At 52.4% G+C, this 23,927-nt stretch overlaps 2 protein-coding genes across 2 annotated transcripts; one reads left to right on the top strand and one right to left on the bottom strand.

The window, feature by feature from the left end:
- Nucleotides 1-356: 356 nt before the first annotated feature.
- On the top strand, nt 357-5,892 carry DAPK3 (death associated protein kinase 3). The gene is made up of 8 exons (XM_082779949.1): nt 357-539; nt 1,832-2,192; nt 2,271-2,400; nt 2,748-2,796; nt 2,948-2,974; nt 3,076-3,228; nt 3,625-3,670; nt 3,951-5,892. Exons 1-8 carry the CDS (start codon nt 478-480, stop codon nt 4,491-4,493), a joined length of 1,371 nt encoding a protein of 456 aa, XP_082636075.1. The 5' UTR covers nt 357-477; the 3' UTR covers nt 4,494-5,892.
- A 4,108-nt stretch (nt 5,893-10,000) lies between these two features.
- NMRK2 (nicotinamide riboside kinase 2) lies at nt 10,001-16,301 on the bottom strand. The gene is made up of 8 exons (XM_082779938.1): nt 16,122-16,301; nt 14,401-14,491; nt 13,499-13,547; nt 13,128-13,299; nt 11,515-11,586; nt 10,965-11,071; nt 10,469-10,554; nt 10,001-10,364 (listed from the first exon to the last, which is right to left on the bottom strand). The coding sequence occupies exons 1-7, from the start codon at nt 16,145-16,147 to the stop codon at nt 10,469-10,471; spliced, it is 603 nt and encodes a 200-aa protein (XP_082636064.1). The 5' UTR covers nt 16,148-16,301; the 3' UTR covers nt 10,001-10,364.
- Nucleotides 16,302-23,927: the final 7,626 nt, after the last annotated feature.

Below are 23,927 nucleotides of genomic sequence, written 5' to 3'. Positions count from 1 at the left end.
GGTAGCAGCGGGCTCTGGCCCCCTGCCCGCCTGCTGCCGGCCTCGGGGGGGGGGGAGGAATAACGGGGAGAAGGGGGGGAAATGCGGCTGGGGGGGGGCCCGGGGGCTGCATTTCGCCGCCGCGCCGGGAGGGGGCCGGGGGCGGGTCTCGAACCCGCGGCCGGGCGGTGTTGGCCCCGCGGTGACGTCATCGCCCGGAGGGGGGCGTGGCCTGGCGAGGCGCGGCAGCCAATGGGAGGCGCGGGGGGGCGGGGCCTGCGCTGTGCTGGAATGCGGCGGCCCAGGTGGGGCCGGGCGGGGCGGGGCCGGGCCGGGGGGCGCTGAGGGGCGGGGGAGGGGAGGGGAGCGCCGGGACCCGGAGGGGGGGGAGGGCACCGGGAGCGGCTCCGGGCCCGTGGAACGATCGCGGCCCCGGGTCCGCGCTCCAGGCGCTGAGCGGAGCCCTCGGCACGGCCGGGGAGCGGCGGCCCCGCGGCCATGTCCGGCTTCCGGCAGGAGAACGTGGAGGAGTTCTACGAGATGGGCGGGGAGCTCGGCAGGTACGGGGGGGGTGGGGGGTGGGGGGGGCACGGGGAGGGCTGGCGTCATGGGGAGCGGTGACGTCATGGGGGTGGTGACGTCATGGGGAGTGCTTACGTCATGGGGAGTGCTTACGTTATGGGGAGTGGTGACGTCATGGGGAGCGCCTACAGGGTGAGCCCTGAGGATGAGCTCTTCTGTTGCGACGAGCTCTTCTGTCGGGGGGCTCCTCGGTATGTCACGACAAGCCCCCACGTCACGATGAGCTCTGATGTCAGAGCGAGATCGCACGTCGTGAGCAGCTCTTATGTCACGACGAGCTCTTATGTCATGATGAGCTCTGACATCAGAGTGAGCTCCTATGTCGTGACGAGCTCGTATGTCGTGACGAGTGCTTATGTCATGATGAACGCTTACATCAGAGTGAGCTCTTACGTCACGATGAGCTCCTGCATCAGAGCGAGCTCTTAGGGTGAGCTCTTACATCACGATGAACTCTTATCTCGGTGAGCTCGTATATCACAACAAGCTCTTACGTCACTGAGCTCTTTTATCACGACGAGCTCTTATGTCACGACCAGCTTTACATCACGATGAGCTCTCACACCACAGCTCTGCAGTGGCAGCACTTCCCCATTGCCTCTCCCCACACGCACTGGGCCGTGCCGTGGCGGCCCCGCTCCGGGCCTTATAGGGCCTTATAGGGCCTCTCGGGCGAGCGGGGCCGGGCCGAGCAGTGCAGGGCCATGGGGCTGTGCCCCCCTCCTGGCCTCTGTGGGGCTGCAGGGGCCCGGGGGTGCTGGGAGGGACGGGTGCCAGCAGCGTCCCCATCCCCGTGGGCAGATTTCAGCCTCCCGAGCGGCGAGCACTGGGCTCTGGAGCGGCCGTGTGCCGGGGAGCAGGGGTGGAGGCCACGATTATGGCCCGGCCGGGGGCTGAGCGGCTCGCGGTGGCATCTGCAGCTGGGGACGAGGCGGCAGCCGCCGTGTCCTCGGGAGGAATTTCCTTCCTGCGTCCCACGCAGCGCCGCTCCGCGGGGGCTGCTTGGAACGCCAGCTCCAGCTGAGCCGCTTGGCTCACGCCTGCCCCGGGGTGGGTTTTTTTCTCCTCCTGGCTCTGCCGTAGGGATTTCAGCGCCCCCAGTCCCGTCCTACAGCTGGAGGAGCAGTGCAGGGAGCGGGTGGGTTGTGTCAGATCCACACGGGAGGGTCCCGGTTCCAGAGAAGCCTGGGGGAGCTGCGCATCCTCCTGCACCAGTGGGCACGGCGCGGGGTGTCCTGTCCTCACCTTGCCCCCTCCCCGCCTCCCCCAGCGGCCAGTTTGCCATCGTGCGGAAGTGTCGGGAGAGGAAAACGGGCCTGGAGTACGCGGCCAAGTTCATCAAGAAGCGGCGGCTCTCGTCCAGCCGGCGCGGCGTGAGCCGGGAGGAGATCGAGAGGGAGGTGGACATCCTGCGGGAGATCCAGCACCCCAACATCATCACGCTGCACGACATCTTTGAGAACAAAACGGACGTGGTGCTGATCCTGGAGCTGGTCTCGGGGGGCGAGCTCTTCGACTTCCTGGCCGAGAAGGAGTCCCTGACGGAGGAGGAGGCCACCCAGTTCCTCAAGCAGATCCTGGACGGGGTGCACTACCTGCACTCCAAGCGCATCGCCCACTTCGACTTGAAGGTGAGGCCTGGCCCGTGTGAGGACCTCGTGTCCCGTGTCTGGGGGGGGGCTGTAAATGCTGCTCCTCTCCCTCTGCAGCCGGAGAACATCATGCTGCTGGACAAGAACGTGCCAAACCCTCGCATCAAACTCATCGACTTCGGGATCGCCCACAAGATTGAAGCTGGGAACGAGTTCAAGAACATCTTTGGGACCCCGGAGTTTGTGGGTGAGGCCGGGCAGGCGTTGGTTTGGGGGGGGGGGTCCCCAGCCAAGCATGCAGCAACATCCCTGCTCCTTCCCTCTCCCACCATCTCCAAGATTTTGCCTCTCGTGCCTTTAAGCAGCGATGAGCTCAGTGTCCGAGCTGCGGCCCCGGGGTGGGCAGAGCAGCCAGGTTCCTCAGTCCTGCCATCCTCGGGCACCCTAAGATTTGGGGGCCGAGCTGGGCACCCCACGTGTCTCCCCAAAAGCTCTGGAGGAAGTGGCCGGGCGGGGGATGAATGCCTCGACGGGGACAGATTGAATTTTTTTTCCCCAGAATAAATCTCTTCCCTCCCTTCTTTCCTTCCAAAGCTCCGGAAATTGTGAACTACGAACCCCTGGGGCTGGAGGCGGACATGTGGTGAGTGCTCTGCAGGCGGGTGCCGCGTGCCAGCCCCGCTGCCGGCCCCGTGCGCTGCTCAGATAGGAGCCGGGGCAGGGCAGGACGAGGCCCACTCGGTGCATAGGGAAGGGACCTGCGGGGCTTTGACCTCATTTCCTCTCTTTTCCAGGAGCATCGGTGTCATCACGTACATCCTGTGAGTATCGGGGCGCCGCGAGGGCAGGGATCGGGACCGCGGTGTCCCTGCCCCGTGCTCTGTCTCCTGCCTTGGGGTGCGACCAGCCGCTCTCGCCGCAGGTTGAGCGGGGCCTCGCCCTTCCTGGGGGAGACGAAGCAAGAGACCTTGACCAACATATCGGCCGTCAACTACGACTTCGACGAGGAGTACTTCAGCAACACCAGCGAGCTGGCCAAGGACTTCATCCGACGCCTGCTGGTCAAGGACCCCAAGTGAGCGGCCGGGAGCAGACGGGGATTAACCAGGGCAGGGGATGGTCCCCGGGTGCAGGCAGCCCCACGCCTGCCCTCCTCCCCTCCACGTTAGGGTTTCTCTCTGAGCCTGCCGCGCTGCCTGACGCCACCTCTGGCTGTGCTGCTGAGCTGGTTTAAAATCCCGTTTATTCCCCCATTCCTTCCCCTTTGCTCTTTGCTTTCTGCTGGTTGTAGGATTCACAGTGTCTTCCCCATGTCAGCGTGGGGTGGGTTTTGCCAGAATCGTGGTGTCTCTGGGAGCACCCGGTGGCTGCAGCAGCTTAGGAGGGAATTGGGCCCATAAGAAGTGGTGAACCAAGGGCTCAACCACGCGTTGGGGCAGTTCCTCTGATCGCAGCTTTGCTGTCGTTGCAGGAAGCGGATGACGATAGCTCAAAGCCTGGAGCACCCCTGGATCAAGGTAGGAAGTTACCGGTGGCTTTTGGGTGTCAAGCTTCCCGGAGGTCAGGGGGTGGAGGTTTTGGATTAAGGTCTGAAGTTAGTGGTGCCTTCTGGGTGTCCGACTTGCAGGAGGTCAGGGGGTGGAGGTCTGTGTGTGCCCGCAGCTCTCGGCGGCTCCTCCAGCCCTGCCGGGGCCGGTTTGGCTCCGCTGCAGCGCCGGTGGGTGTGGAGGAAGAGGCAGGAGGTCCCGTTCCTGCTGTCCTGGCCGTGCCCCACGCCGTGGCTGTCCCTCTCCCCAGGTGATCAAGAGGAGGAACGTCCGCAATGAGGACAACGGCAAGAAGCCCGAGCGCCGCCGGCTGAAGACGACGCGCCTGAAGGAGTACACCATCAAGTCGCACTCCAGCATGCCGCCCAACAACACGTACATCAACTTCGAGCGCTTCTCCAAGGTCATGGAGGAGGTGGCTGCGGCCGAGGAGAGCCTCCGAGAGCTGGAGAGGAACAAGAAGTCCTACCAGGAGGACATCGAGGCTCTGCTGTCCATCTACGAGGAGAAGGAGTCGTGGTACAAGGAGGAGAACGAGAGCATCAGCCAGGACCTCCGCCAGATCCGCCAGGAGCTGCAGAAGACGGAGGCGCTGAAGAAGCAGACGCAAGAGGAGACCAAGAGCGTGCTGCAGGCGGCCAACGGCCTCAAGAGGCGCTACCGAAAGCTGGAGAACCACTACGAGGCGCTGGCCAAGCAGGTGGCCTCCGAGATGAAGTTCGTGCAGGAGCTGGTGTGGTCCATCGAGCGCGAGAAGCTGCAGAGCGGCGAGGGGGACGGCAGCATCCGCTAGCCCACCCCGGCGGGTTGAGGGGAGCCCCCAGGGCCCGTGGGGAGGGCCGTTACCCCCCCCCAGCTGAGCTTTTGCTTGTTTGCCCAGAGCAGGAGGAGATTGCAGCAGCTTTTATAGCGTAGGAGCGAGGCTCCCGGAGGAGCACGGGTCCGGCGAGCTCAGCCTGGCTGCCCCCGGGGGGTTTGGCATCCCTCCGCGCAGGAGGCAGCGCTGAAGGAGCCTCGGTGGCTCTGCCCCTTGCTTGCCCAAGGGGCCGATCCAGCGAGAGCCTTCGGTGGCTGTCCCCGATGTCTCTTAGCTTCAATTTTTTTCCCCCTTTTTCCCCCCGGCTGCCCTGACCTGGGTCTGTCCCCGCTCAGACATCGGGTGGCGATGGGGGACTTGTGGGACCACAGCAAAGGGATCCCGAGCGGGCTCTGACAAACTGCTGGGCCCAGGGCTGGCACGCGGGCAGCTTGCATGTCCCGGGAGACCTCTGCCCTGGGGGGCTCGAGGATCCCAGCTTGTGCTCGCCTGGCTTTTGGCTTTCTGTCTGCGGCTCTCGCTTTGCTTGCTGTCTGCATGCTCCCCGTGCTTGAGCTGGGTGCTCCCTGCGCTGCCACTGGAGCTGGGGACCACTGCTCTCCTCTGGGACCCCTGGGACTCCCTGGGGTCCGGCCTTTGTCTTCTCGGAGCCCCAAACCCTTTGGGGCTCCTTCTCTCCGTGCCTCCAGAGGCTGCTGTTGCCTCTCTGCTTTGCTTTCCTGGGTGCTGGGCACCGGATCGGCCTGTGGAGGCGATGAGCTCCTCACGGGGCCTTTGTGGGGCTGCGCTCCCCTCCGGCACCGAGCTCGTCCTTGTCCCCGTCCTCCCCTCGGTCCCTCAGGAGCTGTGGCATTGTCCCCTGGCTCCTGGGGTCTTTTTGGGGTGGCGTCAGAGCTCTCCCAGCAGCTCGTCCTTCGCAACCCCCAGCCGCTGGTGCTTGCTCTTCCTCCCTGGGGTCTCTGGCTCTGTCCTCAGCGCCCGGAGCCTCGTGCTTTGTCCAAGCGCGGGGGGGAATTGGCCGACCTCTGCTTGTGTCGGGCTCTTCCCCCCTTTTCTTGTGCCTTTTCCCAAGACCTCCGTGGCCTGGGCTGGCCTGCGCGGGCCCCTGAGTTGCCGGGAAGGTTCCTGGCTCCACGTGGCCTTCTCGCCTGTTCCTTTGCTCCCGGCAGCATCTGGTGTGACGTCCCAGGGACTGCAGTGCCCGAAGGGAAAAACATCCCAAAAGTGGCTTTTTCCCAGATGCTGTCCCCACTCGTCACCGCTCCTTCGGGGGGAGGCAGGCCCCGGGCTGCTTGCAGCTCCCTCAGCTTTTGAACCTGGGCACCAGGCAGCACCCTCTGTCCCCTTTTAGCCAAATAAAGATTTCTGTACCATGGCCCGTGCTCTAGGGTGGGCTTGGGGTGGCAGGGAGGGGATGTCTGTGAATTAGGGAGGGTCCTGCGGGGTGGGGAAGGCCGGGGGAGTTGATGGGGGGTCCCTGCCCTTTTCCCCAGGATCCTCCCTAATGGGGTCTGGGGAGCGAGGTCCCGAGGGGCTGCGGGGGCCAGGGCTGGGTTTCTGCCAGGACCATGGAGGGGGATCCGGCTGCCCACGCTCTGCACAGAGGGAGCCAAGACGAGGCTGAATTTGATCTGGGGGAATCACCGGCCAAATCCTCCTCCGAGCGGGTGCCGGGCATCCCTCTGGCTCCGAGCACCGTGGCACAGGGGCAGAGGGGTCCGGATCCGGCCACGTTTGGCCAGGACCGAGCCCAAACCCCAAGGGCTTGGGGCGGGGGGGGGGACCCACTGACCCCATTGCCGGGGCCACCCGAGGCTCCCCTGGGCACGAGAGGGACGCGAGCAGGCCGTGGGGACACACCACGTGCCCCCGCTGACGTGCCTGCGGGGTGTCGGTTTCATCCCAGCTCGCGGGGCATGCGGATGGGGGATAATTTTAGTCAGCCCCCCCCCTTTGCAGCCAACGCGCTGGCATCCAGGGCCCGAGGGTGACAGCGTGACCCCATGGGGGCTCGGGCAGGAGCAGTGCCACAGCCCCCCGGGGATGGGGGGGATTGGGGTGCACGGGGATGGGGGCGGTGGGTCTGGCTGCGGGGCTGCTGCCGGCCCCGTCCCTTGGGAGCTGGTTGGGGTGGGGGGCTCGGTGGCCCCGGTGGTGCTCAGCACCCTTGGGTGCAGCCTGCAGCTGGGGGCCAGGCCCTGGCTGTCCCCACAGGTCCCCCAGAGCCTGGCTCTTTCCCCCTCCTCAGGAAAGGTGACGCCGTGGTGGCTTTGGGGTCTGACGGGGGAAATTCAGCTCCAGGGACAAGAGCCCAGAAGAAGCAGGCTGGGGCGGCTGGAATGTGGTCACTGGTACTGGTGGCACTGGGCCGTGGTCACTGGTACCAGTGCTGCCGGCCCAGTTAGCCCTGTGGGGGCTGCTGTTGGGGTGCCATTTATTAGGGTTACAGCTGTCCCCCCACAGCCCCTTGTCCTTACAGGTGTGACAACGGGGACAGGGCCCCCTCTGCGCCCCCCAGCTCTGAGGCAGGAGTTGGGGGCAGCCACCAGGCCAAACCATCCCCATTCCCCCTGGCCACCCCCGTGTGCTGGGCTGGTGGCTGGGAAGCAGCACAAAACCCACTTTCTGCCCAGTTTATCTTTCAATCGAGGGGTTTTGGGGTCCCCCCGGGGCAGAGGGGTGGCCCACGGCCTGCTCGCACCAGGGCCGGAGCCGGGGAGCTGCCAAGCAGCGGCTGCCCCATTTCATCCGCTCTGTCCTGGCCTTTTGTCAGCGGAGCCAGCGCACGAAGGGATGTATGGAAATCCTATAGCCACAGCTGTTCCCAAAGTTCACATAGTGCTGAGGCTGCCGGGCCGCCTGTCCCACCACCGGTTTTGGTTTCAGGCTCCCCGAAGGTTTCTGTCCACGCGGCCCCAGCCCCGCTGCCCCTGTGGCTGCCGGGCCCAGGGGTGGTGGTGTGGGGAGTTCCCATCCCGCTGGGTGCCCGAGGTATCACCGAAATTTTTGGAAACCAGAATGCAGGGCAGTTTTGTTGTCCCCCATGCACAGGCTGCTTGGCCTTGGGGGGTTTTTCAATGACAGCCTGCTGGCACAAGGTCGTGGTGTGCTCACTGTGTGGGGCTGTAAAGATGGTGGGGAAAAAAAGGAAATAAAACAACCAACCAAAAAAAAAAAGACAAAAATAAAAATAAAGCAAACAAACAAACAAAGCCCACCTTGCCCTGTGCTGGAGGATTTACCGGGGAAGTGTCCCGGAGGTCAGTGCTTAAAGGACTGAGCCACTGCCCCGTACTAAATCCTACAGGAACTGCATTTCCTAAGGGAGACTCTCAGAAACGTGGGGCTAAAATGCGTTTTTTTTTTTTTTTTTTAGGCTTTGGTGGTTGCTTCCTAGAGGGCAGCTGGAAGAGTGCAGTGCCTTTTCCCTTAAATGTCTTTCATGAGGACAAAATGGTTTCATGCAGCTTATCGGGCGCGGGTTAAACCTCTCTGTTAGCACAGGGGAACCCTTGTGGCGCCCGTCCCGTGCCAAATTCCACTGGGACTGCTTTTTTCCATCAGCAAGTCTGTGGGAAACGCTCCCTGTGGCGATGCCGAATGGACTTACAAGGTATCGGTGACAAGTCCCAGCGCTCCGGCCCCGGCCTCGGCATTCCTCAGGTTTGCCATTGACAAGAGCGCTCCGACATGTAACGGCGTAATTATAGCTTGGTGGGTCCCTCCCGGCACGCCTGGAGCGGCGCAGAAGGAAATAAATATGCCTTTTTATAGCTTGTGGAAGCATGGATGCCGTCAGCATCCGCTCCTCCTTGCTGGCCGTGGCGTCCCCGCTGCTGCGCAGGGGGGTGGCCCTGCCTCGCTGCTGCTCTCCCTCCTGATTTAAAATGATTTATGTTTCTTTTTAATGAAAATGTTAATGATTTAAAATCCCGTGAGACAGCCCTGGTGATTTTGGGGTGATTTCCCGTTAACCCACGGCAGCTGCCTTTCCGGAGCGAGGTTTCTAATTAAGGCACGTCCGCAAACCTGAGGCGAGCCGTGCTGACGCCGCGGCCGAGTTATGCGAGCGTCCGCAAGATCGCCGCCCTCGCCCCACGTGAGAGGTTTTGTGCTTTAACATCACCGGCCCTTTATGCGTGGTGCTGCATGTGCTGTGCTTCATCAGCTCGGTGGCACTTCCTATCTTTAGCCCCAGGGTATTTTGATAGGCGGCCGACAGCCCTCGGCACGCTTTGCCCATCTCCCCACCAGATTTCATGACTTACGTGCCTGCCTAAAGGCCTCGTGCGGAGCAGCAGCCGTGCTCTTCCTGGAGGGAACCTAGGCATTGTTCTCAAAGGCCTCAGAAAACATGAGATGTGCAGGAAAATGAAGACCTACCACTTGGATTTGCTTCAGGAACAGTATCTCCCCTTCCTTTCTACTTTCTATGTAATGTTACGCTCCATATTACAATTTATTGTAATATTCTCTCTGTGTTTGCCTCTTCCTTCTCTTTCGTGCTCTCTTGCTTTGAGTGGGAAGCTTTTCTCAGCTCACCGTAACACCGAGAAAAAGCCTACCAGCAGAAAACCCCATCAAACTCTTTCCACGGGTCATTTATTTATAGTTTTGCTGGAAAGCGAGGACACACGAGATCCGTGTCCTTTCACCGTACCGCAGGGTCTGTCTTAATGCAGGGTGTTCTGCCTGTTGGGGTGCGAGCTCCTCTGCAGGACATTTTGAAGGCAGATCACCCAGCAGGGTAAAGGCCTGCGTTCTCCAGCACAAGCTCCTTGGAACACTTCCACATGAAGTTAACCAGAAGTCTATCAGTCCATGCACACACTCCAAGGACACCTTTGATCACTGTTTGTTTCAGACTAAAATTAGGTTGGCATTTTCAGTACTAATTCCTGAGGAGCGATTCCCCATGTAGCACAATCTTAATGTGAAGCTGCTACGCTCATTCCCTGAGAAAACCCACAGATTTTCCTGCTGGATTTTCAATTCAGTAACACAGCAGTCCCCACCTCGCAAAGTTCAGCTAGCTGGAGAATTTAGGACACAGTAACTCTTGTCTGGACTGCAAAAGGCAGAAATGCAGGCATCCATCCAGACCTCTCACCTTGGGAGCACTCCACAGTTCTGTGAAACGGGCCACAGTATCTCTACACGCTCATTTGCCTGAGCACAAAGTGAGAAATGCAGACAAGCTGAGGCTGACATAAAACTGGTTTCACACCCGCGATTTAAAAATATCTGCAGTGCTGTTCACCTCCCGTGATCGCCTCTGAGACTCTCACCCTTGTTGGATAGCCGAGCTATGTTTCCAGGCTGGAGTTATCGCTTAAAGCGAGGCTGCCTGAAGCTGCACAGGTATGCTCAGCATGAAATGTCAAATGCCACGAGATGTGTGGGCTGCTGTTGTTCTGGTGGTGGTGTGTGTGCACCTGTTTTTACTAAAGGTGATCAACATATGAAAATGGGAGCTCAGAAAGGAGGTTTTAAATAGATTTTTACTGAATTTGAAAGATGACGTTACAAACAAGCCATTACATAAAGGCTTAATATCTGCAGAAGCATATAAGCAGGAGAGGCAGTTGTTTTCCAAATGCATCTCTACTTGTCCCACAATGAAAATGCGTTTTCAACTTATGTTTAAGCCAGTGGAATATAAAATAATTAAAAAAAAAATCCTGTCCGTCACAGCTGCAAATAACTTATCTTCATTTTTCAATTATATACAAAAGATGCTTTCCAAAGGGCAGTGTAAGAAGTGTTTACACAAATAAACCCCAGTTCTGACTTCCAAGTACTATTTACATCATTTCTGTACACGGGTCTTTCAGGTCTTCCGAGACCCTGCAAAGCAAGAAGGAACAGCGTGACCATCCGAGCGTAAGAGCAGATGGTTTCCAGCAGTCAGCCCTCACTTTTCACCCCCTTGGCAGCAGGAATGTATTTACCTATAAGCAGTTCAAAAACTTGTTCTGAATATCTTCAAAGACTTGATTGTAAAGCTCATCTCTAGACTTCAGTCCATCTAAATAAACTGAAAGAAAACAGAGTCAGTCCACAGGCTTCTACTCTGAACAAAGTTTGTATGTAGATTAATTTTTTAAATATTTTACTGGATTAATCCAAATGATGACTTGTTTTCCACTTCTGTTTTCCAGAAAACAGAACCCTTCTCAGACACCTATGTCCCCCTAAACCTCTTAACCCATTATAAACTTTTATTTTTCCTTATAATAAAGGAAAATGTTCTTAATAATATAAAAGGGAAGGAGTTCTTAGCTGTAGGACTGCATATATTTATCTGTCCAGAAAGTAGGCCAGGACTACAACTTAGTAGCAAAAATAGTGCCTTGCATCATTACAGTTAAATTGCCTTGATTACATTACTGCCTTCCTTAATGTCCAGAGTATAACACCAAAGGCTGTGGGTTTGGAGAGCCTTACCAACATCAACACCGTTGTCCTCCATTTCCTTCCTGTGCTTTAAGTACATGGGCCAGACGTGTCCATCGAAGAGCCCAGGGGGGTCAGGGACGGTGTAGTTGCGCGTGCTGCGAACACGGAGGTGGGGAACAGTGTTAGGACCACGGGGGCTGCACCCTTGGGCAGCACTAAAGCCTGAAACTAATCTGACAGCTGCGTGCATGGCAGAGCTGGTTGGTCTTATCAATAATTGGCAATAACTTCCATGTTTTGCAGCGAGTTTATCCAAACACCTAAAGGAAGCATGCAACAAAACTGCTCTGTTTGCACCCCTGAACGGATGCAGTCTTAATACAACCCCCACAAAGCGGACAGCCAGAGCTTCAGTAAGCGCCGCATGGAAGTCTTTTCCTCCAATTAGATTAAACTTTTCAACTGTAATTCCAATTTGCAAGTGACACAGATACATCCCGATGGTAGTAAGATGCAGGTAGCTCAAAAGCCTGCCTCTCCTGACTGCAGCAGGCAGTGTTTTGGGGGAGGAAGGGTCAAAGTCAAAGCATCCCCTTACCTTCTCCTCCTTTTGCATTCATCGTACGGAACTGCCAGGTAGTAGCGTATGTCAAAGAGGTCTATCAGTGGTCTAGGGTGGGGTGGAAAGAAAGAACGTGTCTATTTATTGCTTTCTGATAAAGTGCTAAGTTACCCCTGAAAGCCATACAAATCTTTCTGCTTCTTACATGTATGACTACTGCAGACAATTCTGCTTTTCATTAAGGCAATATCTGATCTATGGCAGGTTTATTAGTTGCTATAAAATGTGAACAATGCGAGCTTTCAGAGGTCAGAACTCTCCCTCCCTCCCTCCCCAATATCTGCTACGAGTTACTGGAGGAGATTAGACGTGGGGCTAGGTGGGCCTGGGGGATGAACCACAGCTCTTGCTCTATCCGCTCAATTTTGTTTGCAGTCAGCTGAAGTTTCAGCTCCTCAGTCTGGCACAAACAAACTGATCATCGTGCAGAAGCGAGCAGTCAAAACGTGCACGGAGAAACGGGTTTGGTACAGGTTCCTCCAGAAACCCAGTCACTGAGCTCCACCGTGGCTTACGGAGTTGCACTGCTATTAGGCTGAAGAAAATAAACCCTGAAAAAAAAAAACTAAAAAAAAAAAAAAATCTAAAAAGCACAGAATCATAGTATGATTCTATTTTAGAATCATTCTATCATTTAGAAGCTTAGAATGATTCTAAAATCTAAAAAGCAAAAATCTAACCTAAGCAGCTAGTTTGACCCTGGTGGGATGTCTGGAAAATGCTTGCGGTATGCATTGAGCAAGCTCTGGGGAATATAAAAACATATAAAATATTCCCCAGATGAAGGGCAGGCTCCTGCTCCCGGGACGGAGCACTCGGGAGGTATTTGTAACCTTCAGGAGAGGTGAGGTACGAGCGTCACCTCCCGAGGGACGGGCCAAGAGCAGCAGGTGCTGTGCTGGGGCAGCCCGCGGCTGGCCGCGCTCTGTGCATGCAGCCCAGGGCTGCTCGTCCTGTGGCACAGCTCGGGAGGAATTCCACTTTTGCCAAGTGTCACGCACAGCTTGTTCTTGTGAAAGTTTCGTAAACAAAGCAGCAGCTTGGAGCCAGCCCTCTGCTCGCTGTGTTTATAGCACACATTTTTCTGGAGTTTGTATATTTAGCTATTGGAAATCTCCGCTCTCTCCTCTACTTGTCTCCCCAGCTTCTTGCCAAGCATTTTTTCCCCATATAAGAATGTGAAAAAGTTGATCTTTGCTCCAATGTACAATTAATTACGTGGCTCAATTTAGCCAGTGTTAAGCAAGCACGTGTATGACATGAGAACTACTCCTGAAGCCCAGGAGGGACTCCAAGCAGTGACCGCAGCACTGATTATCTCCTTGTTCTTATCAATGACCTTCTCAGGTCACAGTTTAGGCAGTGTGCTGGGAGACCGGAGGGAAGGAGAGCTTCCTGCCCTACCCTAAAAAAGCCACTGTGTGCAGCCCGGTTTTACCAGCAGCAGATTTCTTACGCGTGAGAAATTCTTAGACATGATACCTCAGAAGGAGAAGGAAGGGTGTATTAGTAAAAAGGAAGTTTTAGTCCTGGCACTAGTCATCTAGCGTTCCTCCCTGGAAAGCCATTAATAGTTCCCCAAACCTTACTTGTAATTATAAAGCAGGAAGCCTTCAATGACCAAAATATGGATATCTTTGGAGGCTGGCTCTTTAGAGCCAGGCGTGACATTCACCCCGTGGGAACGGGCAAACTTCACTGGGTTCTCAATCCAGGCACGCACAGTGCTCACCATTGCCTCCATATCCAAGGAATCCAACACTAGTTAGAAGAAAGGGGGTGGGTGGGAAAGAGGCACACAATCAAATACCTTGAACCACACAGGTTTGAAAGTATAATATAGAATGAACTTGTAAAATTGAAATTACAATTAATTTACTATTAAAACTTTAATAATTAGAAAGAAATACTTAGGAAAAAAATATACATTACTGCATCCTATAGCGAACACTGCTCTTACCATCCCATTGTTTAAAGCCGTCTTCCCCGACTTCTATTTGATCTTGTGGCTGAAATATAGTGAGCAATAAAACATTGCTGCAAACTCAGCGTGATCAGTTACCTAAGATCCGATCACAACCTGGACGCTACCGCAACACCCAACAAAGTGTTCACTTAACGAAACCACTACCGACCTTACTTAGTTAAAATTTTAAGTTCCCATTTTTCACCAACCCAAGAGCTTTTTTTTTTTTTTTTTTTTTTTGAAAAAGCTCTCTTGGCTCAGATAAGCCACTTGTGGCAAAGAATTTGAGGTTGACAATTGGGTATGCGATTGCTGGCCAAAACACTCCATGTCCCCTATTTATATGTGAGCAGGTAAAGGATTATTCCTGGGCAAACTATTTATAAACGGGGGGCCTAGAGCAAGCACGTGAGGACTTAATATGCCAACATGGCATTAAGTAACTTTGAGTTTACCTGACCAATAATAGATAGCTGAACTCCTCCTAACATTTCTAACAAAAATACAGCATAACTCGTGGGCCAGTGAAAGCTTTACATGTGCCAGGCTCCACATCCTTATGGAAAACCATGTGGGACCCCTTCTCCAGTGCCAAGAGCTGGCGTCTGACCCACATTCACGCTCGAGGCCACCGCCAGGGCAGTGCTTGTGGCTCAGCACCTCTCTAAGGGTGCAAGCAGTGCTGTGTGAGCTTTGAGGGCTGCTTGGGGGCACATTTTTTAGGAGAAATGAGGAGAAAAGGCCCAGCTTGAGGGGTCCATATGGACAGGGGGCTTTTAGCTGAGCTAGGGCTGGGTCTGTCCTGGGGACTGAGGGAAGCTTTCGGTGCCTGGGGCCACTGCTACACGTGGGAGAGGCGGCGCGTGCCGGGGGTGAGCGGGAGGCGCCGGGCTCACCTTGAAGAAGTCGTCCTGGTGGACGACGCAGCAGTTGGGCAGCGCCTTGACAAGCCTGTTGGTCAGCGTGGTTTTGCCACCGTTGGTGACGCTGAAACAGAGAACATGAGACAGGAACGGGATGAGGGACACGAGGCTGAGGGACATGGGGAACATGGGGCTGACGGAGACGCTTTGGGGTGCTGACAGGGACACGGGGCTGATGGGGGACACAGGGGGGACACGGGGCTGACGTAGCTGCTTTGAGGTACTGACGGGGACACGGGAGACATGGACACGGGGGACACTGGGATGGGGGACACGGTGCTGACAGAACTGCTTTGAGGTACTGACAGGGACACGGGGGACACGGTGCTGACAGAACCACTTTGGGGTGCTGAGGGGGACACGGTGCTGACAGAACTTTGGGGCGCGCGCAGCCCGCGCGCCACGTTTGAATTTCCCGCCGCGGCGGAGCGCGCTGAGCGCTGATTGGTTCTCACCCTCCCCCCTCCCGGTCCGGCCGCGGCTCGCGCCGCTCTTAACGGCCGCCGCTTCCCGCGCGCGGGACGGCGCGTCCTTACCCCTCCCCCCCCCCCCCCCCCCCTTCTCCCGCCGCTGAGGGGAGCGGCCCCGCCGCCATCTCGAGCCCCTCCGCCATCTCGAGCCCCTCCGCCGCTGTGGCGGTTGCTCCGTCCCGCTGCCTTCGCGGCCCTCCCCGGGGCTGGGGGAAGCCCCGCGGGTGTTTCCGCAAGATGGAGGAGGAGCAGGGGGGGGCCGAGCCCTTTCCCTCAGCTTCGGGAGTGGGCGTAAAGCGCCCGAACCCCCCCTTGTTGCTGCCTCTCGTTGCCCCCCGACACTTCTCTTGCTCAGGAGGCTGGCTGAAGGAGCTGCCCCCTGAGAGCAAGGCAGGCGAAAAGTGCCGTTAAAATGCTCTAAATTAGTAGTGAATGAGGGAAGCTCCTTCCTTTTACAGCCATTCAGCCCTGTAGCCGCAGAACCTGCCTTAACACGAGGCATCCGCACACCCCTCCCCCCCCCCCTCCAGACGGGAGAGCTGTCAAACCTGACTGCGCTTAATCTCTTAATATATATATATATATTTTAATCCAAAGGCTCACAAGATCACACGCTGTCCTCGACCTGCCTTTCGGCTCTGTCTTGCCTGGGGTCACTTTAGCGAGCTCCTCTGCAGTGAGTGGAGCGCTGCCAAGTTGCATCAGGCAGCCCGTCCTCAGCCGCAGGCCTGCTTCCAAGCCCTCCCTTGCTGCCGAACAGAGCTTTTTGTCCAATAATCCGACTCAAAGCAGCTCCCCCCCTTCCCCGTGTCCTTCAGAGAGGTTTTTAAAAGCCTAAATTAACGTTGAAAACGTCCTTTTACAGAGTTAAGGCGCACCACGCCTGTAACTTCACCTATGGGGCTATTTGCAGTACTTCTTTCTACTTAAGCCTATTTGCAGTACTTCTTTCTACTCCAGCCTATTTACAATACACTTCTTTCTACTTCAACCTATTTACAATATATTTCTTTCTACTCCAGCCAGCCTCCCGTTAATGCTGTAGAAGTTTGGTGGGCGCCTCCCTGCAGAGCTCTGGGCGTTACATAAAACATAAATTAAAGAGTCAGCAACTTGGGGTTTTCTAGAATCCTGTACCCGCACGGTTCCTCAGCTCATTTTACAGCAATTAGGCACAGCGGAAAAGCAGCGTGTTAGGTACCGAGGGCACCGCCAGGCACTTACCCTCCGATGCCTATGATGTATTTCATCTTCACGGAGTTGCAGGAATGCGGCGAGGCAAATGAGGGAGGCTGAAGTGACTTTTGGCAGCACAAAGCCGCTCCGGGCCCTTTTCCTCCCCTTTTTTTCCTGCCCGTTTCCCCTCTCGGCCCTGTTCCGCTTTACTATTCCATTGAAGAAAAGGCGGGTTGGGCTTTAATTTATAGAGCCCCGCTGCAGCGCCCTGCCCTCCCCACGGCTTCCCCGCCCCGCCTGGTGATGGAAAAGCCCTATGACTATCATGAGCCCAAGATGCCATATTTTAGAGCCCGGATTAACCAATCCTCACCTCGGCATATAGGGTCATGCGCGCTGCCGCTGCACCTGTTCCTGCACCCCTCGCGGACCCCCACTCCGCTGCCCTTGCTGCCTCCGCTATTAATAGCTTTTTGGCAAGCCTTCCCTTTGCCTAAATTAGTAATGGGGTAGGTGAAAATGTCACCCCTTTTTACATTTCCTTTGGGAGGTCTGGGGAAGGGTATGGAGGTGTGCGAGGATAGAATTAAGTGCCTCGTTTTTTTCCTTGAAGCCAGGCGAGCTCTCTCGTTGCATTCCTCCTCGTTTTCCCCGTCCCACTGTGATAATTTTAAAGGCATCCAGGCATGTAACGAACAAGGAATTTTTTGTTTCTCTAAATTTCTGATACGGGAACTAAAATATTTGTTTCCCCTCTTATTAGTAAAGCTGTTCAGAGAAAGGAATATGCAGAGGCTGATGACTAAAATCAGTAAAGCCATGATCTTTTCAAACTTTTATTTGTAAAACTTTTGAACCTTGGGCTTGTACTTCATACACAGACACAAAGTCATAAAATTACATACTATACAATTATATTACAGTTACATATTATATAGATAATATATAGACAATATGTCTATATATAGATAAGATATAGATAATATATATTAAATAGTTAATATATATTATATAGATAATATATATTATATAGATATATTATATAATATATATACAATGATACTAACTTTCCTGATGGCTGCCTCTTCCCCAGTTCACTCATGTAAAGCAACGTTTTTCAAGGTGTGTTAACTCTAGCTGAACCAGAATAAATATTTTATTTGAATAAATACTTCCCAACACAAACATGTGTGTGCTTTAAACATTTCAGATACTTCTAAAATCAGGGCTCTCTTGAAATATGTTAGGTAAAGCAGTTAGTGATAGCTCTGAATGTTTTTTCAGATGAACATAGTGATGTGAATCATACAGCGTGCATTTTTAAATAATATCTTGTATAATAGTTTAAATCACCCAAACCACTGTCCTTTTATTTTTTCTTTTTAAAAAATGCAATGTTTCACACCTTATAAATATCCCTGGTATTTTGCAGACACCAATGACACCTTTTTCTCAAAATGGGCAATTGTGTGGCATCATTAAGGCGGTTTTTATTTATTTATTTATTTATTTTTCCAGACCAACTGCCTCCAAGCTGTATTTAACTTGAATTTTTCTGTTTCAGGACCGAAGAAAGGCTTATGGCCAAAAAAGCTTGTTTGCAGCTCCCCAGCTATAGCTGTTGATCCAATGAATGATGTTGCTTCTCCCTACAAACCTTGCCTGCTTAAGGCTAAATTATGTTCCTCAGCCATAAGGTCAAGGCCTAGTGCTTTGATAAAAATTAGCTGATCGTGAATAAATATGGGCAAAAAATCAGTAACTTAAGAGGCATCAGGTTCTGGAAGTCTTTCAGTGAAGGTATTGGAGGTAAAAAAAAAATATTATTATTATCATTATCATTATTAATTTATTTATTATTAAGAAAGAGCCTGGTAAATTTATGAACAGGATAATGTAAAGTGTTTTTTTCCAGTCTCTTACGCTGTATTAATTCTACGGGTTTAACAAATAGACCTCAGCCAGTGTTTCCACTGTAATTCTTATATATTGCCTACATTAGCATGCTACTGGATTCCTCCTGGAGACTTCACCTGCAAGTTATACTTTTATTATCACTACCAAGGTAGCTATGTAAAATGTTTGCTTCTGAGAAACTCGGATCTGGAATTCCTGAACATGAACGAGACGTGCCTGTCGGGGAAGTTGGATTTCCAGCAGCTGCCCATCACAGCCTTTGCAGTGGGGAGTCACCAAACTGAGTCACCAGAGTCTCAGCTGGCGTCAATTGTCATTGTGTGCTGAAGCAGAGCAATGACAATTTACACCAACTGAAAATTTGGCCTAAGCACTGGCTCTGTGCTCAGTTTTTTCATGTCCTTCACTGTGTTTCTCCTTCTGTCCACGAACTAGGAAAATGTCTTGGTTAAAAAAGCAAGCTGTGCTATATTAGTTTATATTTTACCACATTTGACCTTGTGTGCTAGGCAAAAACTGGGAGCCTTGGCAGTTGTGTAAAAGTTAGGTGGGGATACTGGTGTCAGCTTGCTTTGATCTGGTCTTCTTTACGTTGGAGTCCTGCTAATCCAAATATTTTTGGATTATGCCAGCCTCTAGGTGAGTGAAAATTGTATTCTGCCCTGGTGTCCTTACTGATACGCACGTGCTTCAGAAACAGAACTTATTTTTTTTGGGTTAAAAAATCAATATTTGTCCTAAGATCAAAAGAAACAAAACATTTATAGTATAGGTAGAAAAAAATAATAAGTTACAGCAGCTAGCAGCAGCTGGTTTTAGTATTTGGCTGACTTGTTTGGGATCAGTGAAAGCCACAACAGTGAAGTTCCACTATCTCCATTAAGAAAGTCAAAGCTCTGTTTTTTCTGAAAACCAATTTTCAAGAAGGCTTTTTTTATTATTATTATTTTTCCTCACAGTTCCAAATCTTGTTCTCTGAGCACCCAGTGTAAGAGCTCATTTTTTGAAGCCTTTTCTTCGTGGTCCCTCAGTGCTCCCAGGAATGTGTCTGGCTTTTCCCAAAGCTGTTTTTAAGCCACTTCTCTACGTTTTTCTATCACCTGTATTCATAATCATGCACAAAGCATCCAGTGAAATCATTTTCACCCACATAGCTCAAATTCTCAGATTCCTGAGTGGCCCCAGATTTGCTGTTGTTTTAGGAGTTGGCATGTGTCTGCCTGTGTTTGGAGATCTCAGGCATTTCAGCTGTCTGCTTTGTAAGAACCCCAAAGACCTCTTACACAAAACTGTCTGAAATGGATGGTGACAGTTACACTTACCAGCTACAGCAAACTTTACCCAACCTGTAAAAACGTCTATGCAAATGCCAAGTGTTCATACATTCTTTTTTTAGCAAGCTATGTTAGCCACGTTTCTCGGTGAGTTATGCGTTGATCTGAAATTTCCTTTTTTTGTGTGCTTGTTTATCCAGCAGATAGGTTATCTGCTTGACACTTCACTACTACAAATACCATTCAGCAGAGGTTTTCCATCAAAGATAGAAAATGTTCCCTCTCTTTATTTTTAGAATACTGATGTTTGCTAAAAGTTTAATATTAATCTCTGTTAAAACGAAGATAAATTTGACAAGACAATTTAACGCTCGTGGAGCACTCACGTTGTTTCCCCGAGCTAGTTTATTTTTTGTATATCCATTGACCTCTCTGTTGCAGGATGTGACTCATTTATTCTAAACCTTTAATTCTGGCTTCAAATCCTTCCCTAATCATAAGACATTGCTTATGGTATGAACAAGGTTATGCCAAGGTTCCTTAATGCTTTAGTTAGAGGCAGGGGGTGGGCAGTGGCTAGATGAGACAGCCTGCCAGCTGGTAAGAGAACAGTCAAAGGAATGAGAGTAATCTTCACTTGTGAATTTTTAAATTACAGGTTTATTTATTCTTCACAGAATGCTGAGTTGGTCGGGTTTGCTAGGAAAGCCTTTCTCCAAGCCTTTGGAGACCACACACGTCTCAACAGTGCAAAAACTCTGGAAGATGACAGGCTTTTACTTTTCAAAAAGACACGGTGAGAGAAAGTAAGAAGTGACACAGTAATTGTTAACTGCTAATAGCTAGGACAGCTAATAGTAAAAAAAAAAAAAAATAGGCTAGTGGAATAAGAGGCTTAAACACAGTAATGCCTAACTAGCCGGTATCTTGTCCCAGTGATAAGCAGGCTGTCTTTCAGGCTGCCACCGTCAGAGGTGATATTTTCTGCCACTGCTGCTGCTGATCCCACCGCTGCCATTAGTGGCAGGAAGTCTGTAAGTCCCGTGGGGGAGGCAGAGGTGGAGCACTGGGTTGGCTGCTCCCCTAACCCTAATCATGACCCTAACCCAACACCTACGTCGCCAGATTCTCCCATGAAGTAGTGCCAACAAGGGAAGCCGTTTGGTAGACCTGAACTTCCTTGGGCAGCCTTTATGGAACCCCACACACAGCAGGACTCTGCGCACTCTCTCTCTCTAAACCCTAACCCTAACTGTAACCCAAATACCAATTATGACTCTAACCCAACACCTACATCGCCAAATTCTCCCAGTGGTCACAACGGAAGCCTTTTGGTAGACTCGTGAGAAACAAAGTAGTGTTTTTGTGACAGAACGTGTTTTAGCAGTGGGAAATTCCACTAACCTTGAGTATTCAAAAGTGACTGTGCAGGCATGACAGTGGCGTAGCTGCGGGGAGTACGCAGATAAGGGGAAGGCCCCACTGTCCCAAAATAAGGATGGTAACTAAGAAAAACAGGACGAGCAGTGCGAAATCAGTAAAAAAACAAAAAGTCACATGAGAGAAGAAGGAAAAAAAAAAAAGAAAAACAGGAAAAGGAGAAATTAATGGTTGGTCAAATGAAGTTGTACATATATGGGATAGTAATAAGTGTTGAGTAGTTTGTGACCCTGTAGTACTCAGCCAGTGAGGAACTAGGGGAGGAATCAAGGATCGGGTAATGGGAAATATAAGGTTATGACAGACTTTTGCTGTGTGCTCCTGCTTGCAGGATGCCTGCTATTGCAGTCACAAATAAAAATGCTGCTTCACGGAGATATGTCTGAGCCTGTGCTCTTGGCTACGGAGTGTTTCTCACAAACTGGGGGCTTGTCTGGGATCCTGTCGCCTTCTGGGGAGCCCCGTTAGCACCGCAGCAGGAAGGTGTCCCCGCTGATTTCAGCGGTCCTGTGCCTTGGTGATGCAGAGAGCTGACGAAGGAACTGAGACTGGTGGTGAAGGCAGGATCAGTGAAGAGTTAGGGAAGTAAGGAAGGTGGGCACTCCAGTTTTGAGAACTGACCTGGTAACTCTGCACAGACCGAGGTAAGAAATATTAATTATTGCCATGGGGGTCGGGTAAGACTCTTGTGTGACGTGATTGAGATGTACCTCTGTACAAAGTGAGTGTGGAGACCCGACGTGTGGTTCTGCAGCTCCATGAGGGGCGAGGCCAGGGACAGAAGAAGTGAAAGGTAAAGGTGAGAAAGGAAGAGAAATGTGGAAATTGGGGAAATCTAGCAGTACACCAGGGAATCTGGTTAACCCCTAAGTGTATGGTACCCTGTGCACGGTAAAGTGCTCGGCAATACACCCCCATTTTCTAGAACTGGAACGTCAGTGTGTGGTATCCTGCAGGAGGCAAAATTCTGTAGCACACTGGCAAGGGCTAGGAAAAATGGGCAATGAGAGTTCCAGGGAACAGGGAGATATCCCAGGGCAGTGCCTACCAACAGTCCTTCTGGAAGAATGGTAAGAAAGTGGAAAAATAATACCAAAATTAGAGGAAATGATAAAAAGAAAACGGTTAAATACTGTGTATTGATCTGGACAAAGGAACCAATTAAGGAAACAGCAGGATTTTGGCCAAAATATGGGTACGATGAAAAATCAGGCTTTAAATTTATATGTAACCAAGAAGACTCCTGTCTCAGAGGAGTCAAATTGTGCTGCATGCTGGGTGCAGGGGGTAAGTCAGTTTTTACTGAAAAATGGTCAGGACCGGGAGAAAGAGGAGTCAGAAAAAAGGATGGGTCAATGGGAAACCCTTGGATAATTTACCCCCTCCCTGTAGCCCTAATATTGCACTGGTGGCAGCAGCAGCTGCTCCAGGAAGGGAGATGGGGCTGCAATTAACCCTCTCCCTAGAGAAGGAGAGCACCTTGGGCTCTGGTAAGAATTAGAACAAGGTAGAAGAGATACTGAGAATGTCACCTTCCCCTGTGCTCCCAGTACTAACACTCCTACCTATCCTCTTAGGGAGGTCCCAGGGAGGCAAGGACAAATAGGTTCTGTGACCCTATGCAAGAACAGGAAAGAACCAACCCCCCCAGCCCAGGACTAATTCCGACAGAGCTGAAATATCCGCTTACCCAACGGGGATAATAACACGCCACAACACAGAAATCATACGAGAGACTTGGGGTCAGATGGAGAAAGTAGTCGGGGATGAATCCTGAGAACCCAGTAGCCCAAGGGCTCTTTCAAGTTCATTTTGTGATTAAAGCCTGGCCAGATGCACAAAGCTCCAGAAGGTGGGAGGATGGAGCAAACAGTCACTGCAGACCCTCCTGTGGGAGGCCCTGAAGGTGTGTGTCAGGAGGGGGGATGAGAAGGAAAAGCAGGGAGCAAAACTAATGGTCAGCACAGGGAACCAGATAGTGAGGCAGAGGGCAGGGGATAGAGGGAGAAAATTTTCAGTCGAGTCCAGGATGGAAGGGAAAGGAAGAGAGACAAAGGAATGGCAGGCAAGGAAAGCTGCCTGTGTTGCAGCCTGAATCCTAGCAGGGACAGGCTTTGAGATGTTTTACTTCCAATAGGAGGATCTGGAGTGGAAGAAGGAGGAGCGAGTGGTTGCTGTTAGCAGTTCAGAATGGGGGAGTTGGGGTTTCTCAGAAAGCTACTCCCACTGAGAGCCCCTGATAAATGAAACGGGTTCAGGGGCTGAGATAAAGGCAGGGAGGTCACTCTACAATTATTGTCACGGGCAAACCAGACTTAGCAGAGGGAGATTAATAACATTTATTACCTATTGCGGATGGGCTGGAGCGGTGAGAAAGACAGAAAGAAGCTGGGGGCACCTTCCCCCATCTCTCTGGGGGTAGAAGGGGCTGAGATAACAGTGCTACTCCCTGGGGACACCAGGCTGAGACTGGGGCAATTGTTGCATGTGCCTGGGGCAGGGTAACTCACGGGGATCAGACAGGAAAGCGGATCAGACAGCAAGGAAGCGGATCAGACAGTAAAGAAGCAATTGACTACGTCCTGGAAGCTTGGCTCCCCTGAATGAAGGCACTTTGGCCCTGACCTCTTGCACTTCTGCAAATTCAAACCACACCGGAGCTGGGCAAAGGGAATGAATTACCTCAATTCGAGACAAAAGATGCTTTTCTTAAAAACTACCTATTTGACCGGAGTCTTCTTTGTCAGCGCTCAGGACCCGTGGATCGTGAGCTCAAACCCCACCCTTGGAAGCCCCGAGCCATCAGTTCCTAGCAGGAGGTTGGGTTCTGATATGAACGTGGAGGAAACTGAAACTACAGCCTGAGTGGGACACACCGTGCCGGGTACTGACTGCTGAGATGGCAGGAAGAACAGCTGAGAAAGGGTGGACTCAGTGCTCTCATTACACCCAGGTGAAGCTATCAGTTGATCCTAAGGCCTGAGAGACTGTTCCTAGAGGAGAACTTTTAAAATTAAAAAATAGGAGGAGGTGTGAATCACAGTTGTAAACTAAACTTTATCTTCTTAGGAAAAAAAATAATAAAAGAATACCACGTGTAATTGGGAAAAAGAGTTGGATTACATAGAATTAGGGTGTTCCCAGGGTATTCTGGTTTTTATATTGGGATGTATATCGTTCTTCATACTGATGGAAATTCAGGGGGCAATAATACTGACCCTGG

The sequence above is a fragment of the Aythya marila genome, assembly GCF_965140915.1.
Source record: "Aythya marila genome assembly, chromosome: 27".
In the NCBI taxonomy this organism is placed as follows: Eukaryota; Metazoa; Chordata; class Aves; order Anseriformes; family Anatidae; genus Aythya; species Aythya marila.
This window is presented reverse-complemented; position numbering and strand designations above follow the sequence as displayed.